The sequence below is a fragment of the Mustelus asterias genome, chromosome 19 (assembly GCF_964213995.1).
Source record: "Mustelus asterias chromosome 19, sMusAst1.hap1.1, whole genome shotgun sequence".
Lineage (NCBI taxonomy): Eukaryota > Metazoa > Chordata > Chondrichthyes > Carcharhiniformes > Triakidae > Mustelus > Mustelus asterias.
This window is the reverse complement of record NC_135819.1, coordinates 8,134,431-8,142,999: the sequence shown is the minus strand read 5'-3', so window position 1 is coordinate 8,142,999 and position 8,569 is coordinate 8,134,431. Positions and strand designations below refer to the sequence as shown.

The 8,569-nt window shown below is 47.3% G+C and overlaps 1 protein-coding gene across 5 annotated transcripts in view; it reads right to left on the bottom strand.

The window, feature by feature from the left end:
• Positions 1-3,976: 3,976 nt before the first annotated feature.
• khsrp (KH-type splicing regulatory protein) overlaps positions 3,977-8,569 on the bottom strand; it is a 61,301-nt gene continuing 56,708 nt past the window's right edge. For 3 of the 5 annotated variants that reach the window (XM_078234996.1, XM_078234997.1, XM_078235000.1), the window contains one exon: positions 3,977-7,083. In XM_078234996.1, the coding sequence (XP_078091122.1) occupies positions 6,872-7,083 (212 nt within the window). In that variant the 3' untranslated portion in view covers positions 3,977-6,871. The remainder of the gene's footprint in view (positions 7,084-8,569) is intronic. The other 2 variants (XM_078234998.1, XM_078234999.1) reach the window with 1 other exon arrangement.

The following is an 8,569-nucleotide window of genomic DNA, read 5'->3' as shown; positions in this document are numbered from 1 at the left end:
TCAAGGCTTCCTTCCAGCTGTGTCTCTCAACTCAAAGCAATTTAATTTTGCTAATTTCAACACAGCAGTATTTAAACCAACAAAAAACTTCCCAGGGAATTAGAATCAATATACCAAGTGTCTGGCCGCTTGATTAATTGTGGGATGTGAACCACCTCAAAACACAACTATCCCATTCAGTGTTAAATTCACAAGATACAAATGAAGGGGCAGAGATCATTGTTGTCCACATTAAAATCCCATCACTACTATTGCCATCAGTCACACTGCTGTAAAGTTCCTACAACCCATCACTCACTGCACTGACAGGAATCAGGCAGCCACATTTTAGTTATCTTTCAGAAAAAAAGGCAAAAAGGAAAACTCTGAAACGAAGCAGCAAGATGCTCACTGACACCTGCACTTCAATGGCAGGTAGAAGTTGTGAAAGGCACAAGACAAAATGTACTTCATTCTTTGGGGAGAGAGAGAGAAGGTACAAGTATAACAGGTTAAACATTATCTAACTGAATGGCAGGCCAGAGGATCTGAATGACCTGTTGCTGTTCCACAAAACTTCCTAGTGTCCTACTATTCATTGGAAGGAGTAATTTGACAAGTAATACTCAAAGTGTATCACCTCACACTTTTCAGGGTTACATTCCACCTGCCTCTGATCTGCACATTTGACCGTCCATCTATATCTTCTTGTAGCCCAAGACACTCCGCGTCACTCCTAACCACCCGGCCAATCTTTGTGTCATCCACAAACTTGCTAATGCTATCCCCCACAGTCATCTATATAAGTGCTGAATAGGGGGCCCAACACACATCCCAGTGGTACACCACTGGACACTGGCTTCCAGTCACTAAAGCAGCCTTCTGTCATCACCCTCTGTCTCCTACAACTGAGCCAATTTTGAATCCACTTTATCTAATTACCCTGTAACCCATGTGAATTTACCTTCTTTACAAGTCTCCCATGTGGGACCTTGTCAAAGGCTTTGCTGAAATCCACATAAACTACATCGACTGCACTACCCTCATCTACACACCTGGTCACCTCCTCAAAAAATTCAATCCAAGTTGTGAGGCATGACCTCCCTCTGACGAAGCTATGCTGACTATCCCTGATCAAGCTTTGCCTCTCCAAATGGAGATAGATGCTCTCCTTCAGAAGTTCCTCCAATAGTTTCCCTACCACTGACATGAGACTCACTGGTCTGTAGTTCCCTGATTTATCTCTACAACACTTCTTAAATAGCAGAACTACATTAACTTTTTCCAGTCGTCTGGCATCTCCCCTGATGGTATTTGCTACCAAATAAACCTGTTGGACTTTAACCTGGTGTTGTGAGACTTCTTACTGTGATCTCCCCTGTGGCCAGAGAGGAATTGAAAATTTGGGTCAGAGTCCCTGCAATCCCCTTCCTTGCCTCCCACAGCAGTCGAGGTAATAATTCATTTGGACCTGGAGATCTTTCCACTTTTATGGCTGCCAACACCTCCAAAACCTAGTCCTTCACTACGTCGGTTTGCTCAAGAACCTCAGTCTCTCTCCCTGAATTCCATACCCTTGTCCTCATTCTCTTGGGTGAAGACGGATGTGAAGTATTCATTCAACACTCTACCAATGTCCTCTGGCTCCACCCACAGATTGCTCCCTTGATCCTGAGCAGGCCCAACTCTTTCCCTGTTTATCCTCTTCCCATTGATAGACTTATAGAATATCTTGGGATTTTCCCAACTTTTACCAGCCAGAGCTTTCTCATATCCCCCCTTTGCATTCCTAATTGCTTTCTTAAGCTCCACCCTGCACTTTCTATAACTCACTAATGCCTCCACTGATTTACTCCCCTTGAACTTTTTAAAAGCCTTTCTTTTCCTTCTCATTGTATCCTGAGTATCTCTGGTCATCCATGATTCTCTGGGCTTGTTGTTCCTACCTATCACCCTCGAGGGAAATTGCTGGGCTTGCACCCTCCCCATTTCCTTTTTTAATGCCCGCCCCCCCCCACTGCTCTTCTGTAGATTTTCCCATTAGTAGCTGTTCCCAGTCTATCTTGGCCAGATCTTTTCTTATATTTACTAAAGTCCACTCTCCCCAAACCAAAACTTTTTTTTTTTGCCGCTTGTCTATTTCCTTGTCCATGTTGTGATCGCTATCACCAAAATACTCCCCCACAACCACCTCTCCGGCTTCATTCCCCAGAATTAGGTCCAGCACATCTTCCTTCCTTTGTTGAACCCTCTACATAATCGATCTTAAAAGTTTTCCTGTACACATTTCAAGAAACACACTCCATCCAAGCCCTTAGTGGGTCATTTGGCCCCTCGATCCTGCTTTGCCATTCAACAAGATCAGGGCTGATCTGTTTGCATCCTGAATTCCACATTCTGAAAACTTTCGATTCCCTTGCCCAAGAAGAATCTATCTACCACAGCGTTAAAAATATTCAGTGACCCCACCCTCCACCACCTGAGGCAGAAGAGTGACAAAGTCTCACAATCCTCGGAGCAAACAATTCTCCTTATCCATGTCATTCATTCATTCTGGTGGGAACGCAGTGACTTTTCTTTTGGGAGCTGCTGGCAGAACTGTATTTACAAACTAAACCCCACAGGTCCAGCAGTTGTGGGAACAGCTTCACTCACTGATGGGGATCAAATTCCAGCAAGGTTCAGCGTCAGGGCTGCAGCCTACTGACCACAATGCCACCGACCCGAGTCCTGGACAAATACAAATTCAAATGACTATACTTGCTCACCCCAAATCATTATCATTGCACCAGGCTTAGTTTGAATAGCTTACTACCTATCCGGAATCTCAATTTGCGGCCATATGCTCTGTACAGGGAAGGAACACTCTTTACAAGCCATCTGCCCTCCCATTAGTCTTGGAGTGGGTACAAGTGCAGATGCACCGGAACAACCTCAGGTCTAAAAGGGAAGGTTGCAGAGACTTGGGTTGCATTCTTTCAAGCAGAGATTTAAGTGTTGATGAAAGGAGTTGAGATGGTAGAGGAGCGCTATTTCCTCAACTGGGAGAATTTAGTACAAAGAGACTTGGTCTTAAAATGAGAGCTAGGCTTTTCAGGAGTTGATGTCAGAGAGCACTTCAATCATTGGTAAAACTCTCATCCAAATAATGAGGGCTGGACATCAATTGAAAATTTCAAAGCCCAGATTGTCAAGATTTCTGTTTGGTGAGCTTAAAGACAAGGGAACCAAGTTCAGTTAATAAAGAGTTAAGAAGAACATCATCCAGGATGTAGCTGATTGGAAGAGCAAGCTCAAAGGGCCCAAAGGCTCTTTTCCCAACATCTCACTTCCTCCGATGCTCCACATTTGGGACAAATGAGTCAGGAACTTGGCCACAATGTAATCAGACATGGATCTATAAGCAAAGTAGAAGCAGCAATGAAAGTGTTGCGTTTAGGGTGGTGTGGAAGCTGAGACACAGCAGACATAGGGCCGAGGTTGCAGCAGTACAGGATTTCAGTGGATAAACGTGAGCTCGAAATCAGAAATATCCCAGGTTCTGGTGCTGTTCGACCTCAATCATCATTTGCAGTTAGGCTCAAACTCCTGGACTGTAACCAGGCCCCAATCACTCTCAGAGAGCCCGAACAAACTAGTGGGACATCTCAGCAGTTGGGCTCAAAGCTAAAAGGGCAAAGCTCTCCAGATTGGCACAAGGTGCGGGACAGACTAGTGTAGGGCCATAGGCTAACCCACAAGCCGAGGGGGTTCCACTCCAAACCCCTCGCTCACTTACACCATCGGCAGGACCAGAACCAGGCGAGACCCTTACTCCTCCTCTCCCCAGCCAGAAACCAAGGCTGTCCGAGGCGCTGCTCAGATACTCCTGCCAATGGACCCGTCCCTCAGAAAAGAACCGGACACCTTCAGGAGAGAAACGGAATTAGAAACAAAAAAAAAAACCTGGCAGGGAACGAAGCCGAGTGTCTGAGGGAGGCACGTCGCAGTAGAGCCACTGTTTTAATATCATTTATTGTGAAGTGTAAAACGAGCGGTAAAAAGTAAAAACCAAGCTTACATTTTGTTTTTTTTTAAACCTTAAACAGACAACAAGATGCAAAAAACAGACCAGCAGCCATTTTCAGTGTAATGGATTTGATTTCAAAACCGTACATTGTCTGGAATGTTCAACTATCTCCAACTAAAAGCCGAGTGATCTATATTTAAAATAAAAACAAAGAAAGTATTACCCTGAATTTTTCACTTTTTCCCCCTCCATTTTTTTGTTTTTTGTTCCTCCTATAGACGGACTGAATGTGAAGATGGTCTGAGCTTACTCTATCTCCTACACTGGCTCAATATGAACATCCTTGTACAGTGATAGGGAACCTAAGCCTACGGATCTTCATCAGTCTGCATCATTGTTAAAAGGAATATTCTTCCCGACGAAACTGCAATCATCCCCCGTTTGCTTCACTGTGTCTGTGGGGAGAGAGAAAATATTTAATGTGGAAATTAGTGGGGTGACACAACAGGGTATGCGTCCCAGTCCCATCAGATAGATGCATTTCTATGGCAAATGAATTTCAATATAGATGTGTGAGGTATTACATTTTGGTAGGAAGAATAAGGTGGCCGCATACTGCTCGGAAGGGTCTAAATGTGGGTGGAGGAACAGAGGGATCTGGGGGACAGATACACAAACCACAAAAGTAGCGATACAGGTTAATAAGGCCACAAAAAAAGCAAACAGCACAAGGGCTCATTTCTAGAGGAATAGAATTGAAGAGCAGAGAAGATAAGTGAAACCTGTGGAGAACCATAGTTAGATCACACTTGGACTACTGTGCACAATTCTGGTCTCCAAGTTATATAAAAAAAGATGCAGAGGTACTGGAGAAAGTGCAAAAGATTTACCAGGATGATGCCAGAGCTAAGAAGTTGCAACTATCATGAAAGACTAAACAGATTGGGGCTCTTTTTCTCCAGAAAAAAGGCTGAGGTGCGACCGAATAGATATCTTTAAGATAATGGAAATGCCTGTTAGGGTAGGCGGAGAGAAGATGCTTCCATTTATTGAGGGAGACCAGAAGTAGGGGCCTTAAATAGAAGACAGTCACTAATAAAACCGATAAAGAGGATTCAGGAGAGACCTTTTCACCCAGAGAGCGGTGAATGTGGAACTCACTACCACACGGCGTACTAAAGCAAATAGCAATGCGTATCAGGAAAAGCTAGACAGGCACACAAGGAAGGAAGCAATAGAAGGATCTGCTAATAGGGTGAGATGAAGCAGGGTGGGAGGAGGCTCGTGTGGAGCGTGGACTCCAACAGAGGCCAGCTGGACTGAATGGCCTGTTCCTGCTCTGTGTACTCGGGTAATTGTCAACACAAGCTCACTTCTCAGCATCGCTCATGGATAAGGAGGAGGTTGGGACACAGCCCTCACCCTAAACGTTTAGGTTTAACCTAAAGTCACTGCTTTAAAAACGGACAAATCTCTCGCTAATCGATGCTAGTTACAAACTGCTGAGATCTGAGGGAACTTTATCTGTTTAGAGGGTTCAGGCTAGATAGGCAACTGGCTCCTTTATTTTGAAAGAACTATTAATGTCCCTGGGGCCGCCACCGTTTTAAGAAAGTGGATATAAAATAGGAGAAATCTGCAGGGGAAAGAGAGGAGAGAGTGCAGCCAATTGGATAGCTCTCTGAAAGAACGTGGACAGGCACGATGGGCCAAATGGCCTCCTCCTGTGCTGCATGATTGAGCTTAAGGCGGAGTCTCCTCACTTCCTGGGAAAACTAACTGTGCTCCTTGGATTGCTAATTAATTACTTCACAAATGGGAGAAGCATTTTAAATGTTAATTCCAATCCATCACGTAAACAGAGTAAGTAATTTTTTTTTACTTTGACTGGGAAGATGAAGACGAGAAAGAGATTGGTTTCCAGAGTCACTTATGCGTTGTGTCCTCTAACGCCCGTGAATGAAAATCTTCAATGGGTCTGCTTTAACATCGAAGGAAGTACACATCTCATCATCAAAAGACTCGTGTGACAGTCTTAGTCTTCTGCGTCAATGAACCTTCACGAGGAGCAGGGATAGAAAACTGTGTTCAAGAATTTACTGCAAAGTTTCAATCTTCTCTCACAAGTGCCAGTTCATGTGTCGGAAAACTTTGGTCATTGTTAAAGTTAGGATCTTTGTGACCTTGCATTTCACCTGTTGCTGATGCGCACCGGTCTGGTAGCATATTGCAATCCCATCTGAGGTGATGAATGTACATGGCAGGCATCTCACGAGTTCCCTCCTATATGTTCCAGCACAATTGGGCAGCCACTGTTAAAACTGGGTATGCTAACTCATACCCAGAGAGAGAGAGAGAGAGAAAAAGAGAGGGGAGAGGAGAGGAGAAAGAGAGAGAGGGAGGAGAGAGAAGAGATAGAGAGAGAGGAGAGAAAGAGAGAGGAGAGAAAGAGAGAGAGGAGAAAGTGAGAGAGAGATGGAAGGAGGAGATGGAGGAAGGAGAGAGAGAAAGAGTGTGCAAGGAAGGAGGGCAGGTTGCAGTTCATGAGGATCAACCTGCCTCCAGAAAAAGTCACTGGGCAGTTATCAGGAATAAAAGTATTGGGGAAATATCACACCAACCATTTATACCATTAACGTTTCCACTGATGAATCATAAAAGATGGAACCATCTCACATGTTGGTTCCATTGAATATTAAACCATTTAGAGAGAGAGAGAGTGTGTGAGAGAGAGAGAGAGAGAGAGAGAGAGAGAGAGACAGACAGAGAGAGAGTGTGTTTATTGCAGGCCAGGTTTAGCTGTTTTTAGCCAGAGCATCACGATCGTTGGGTGAAGGCAGAGCCGTGTCCAGCAGGCACCCCTGCCGTGAGGAGGGGAAGGAGTTAAAACCTGTAGGAAGGAGGGGGGTGCGGACGTACCGGTTGCCCTTGTTGTGCAGGTGGCTGCTGGGGGGCAGGCTGAGGTGCCCCAGGCTGCCCGTAGTAAGCTGCCTGCTGTCTGTAATACTCAGCCCAGGCTGCACTGTAATCTGGCTGGGCTCCAGGCTGTGGTGCTGCTGCTGCCGCCGCTGCCGCGGCCCCCTGGGCATTTTGAGCTGTGGAGCAGAGAGGGAACACTCAGCATGTGGCAGTGCCAAACCCAGACAGAACCTCCCCACGCACCACACCCAGACACAACCCCCAACGCGCGCGCACATCCAGACAGACCCCACCCCAGCCCCACAGACAGACCCCACCCACCCCCACAGACAGAACCCACCCCAGCCCCACAGACAGACCCCACCCCAGCCCCACAGACAGACCCCACCCCAGCCCCACAGACAGACCCCACCCCAGCCCCACAGACAGACCCCACCCCAGCCCCACAGACAGACCCCACCCCACCCCCACAGACAGACCCCACCCCACCCCCACAGACAGACCCCACCCCATACACACAGACAGACCCCACCCCATACACACAGACAGAGCCCACCCCATACACACAGACAGAGCCCACCCCATACACACAGACAGAGCCCACCCCATACACACAGACAGAGCCCACCCCATACACACAGACAGAGCCCACCCCATACACACAGACAGACCCCACCCCATACACACAGACCGAACCCACCCCACACACCCAAACCGAACCCACCCCACACACCCAGACCGAACCCACCTCACACCCCCAGACCCAGACAGAACCCCCCACTCCACGAACACACAGACCCTCACCTCCCCCTCCACACATCCAGACAGAACCCCAGAGACTTTTCCACACAGGCCCACATACCTCCACCACCCACAGACCCTCACACAAACAATCCAGCCAGGTGAAACATTACCCTGCCGCGCAGAGCAGAACGCGCTGCTTATAAACATGCACAATATACAATGTCAGAATACCGAGGCCTGGCACTGTCTTGTGGAAAGAGAGAGAGTTAATGTTTCAGCCCAATGACCTTCCATCAAAACCCATCCATCTTCACCTCTCCACAGAGGCTGCTGAAGGGAGAGGAACATTGACACGGACACCAGCAACATCCTCCCGCCCAGTCACCCGCTCCAACTAAAGCTCCCCACAGGGAGCACTGCACACTCACAACCGTGCCAGATACAGCTCAGGAAGCAGCTCCCAGCAACAGTAACACAATCCGTAGGGATAGGGGAGAATGTGCAGTGCTTAAAAGAGGATCACATCTCCCCAAGTTGGGAAGAAGGGGAGAAGAGAGAGTGGGGGTGGAAGGCAGGAAAAGACTGATCTTTCAGTACTGGGCTATGGGTTTTACTCCAGCTTAGACAAGTTTCCACTGGCCCTGTGCTTAAACTGTCCTCAATGAAATGAATTGGGTCACATTCAGCCCAATCTGCTGCTGACAATGCGGCCACAGCGCAAACTGGGAGCAATACACCGGGAAATCTAATAAATCACAGGATGGCTAGAGTGGGAAAAACGTTCCAGAATAATCCAGTTGAGCAATTCCAGTGCAGACTGAGGGAGTGCCGCACTGTCAGAGGGTCAGTGCTGAGGGAGTGCCGCACTGTCAGAGGGTCAGTGCTGAGGGAGTGCCGCACTGTCAGAGGGTCAGTGCT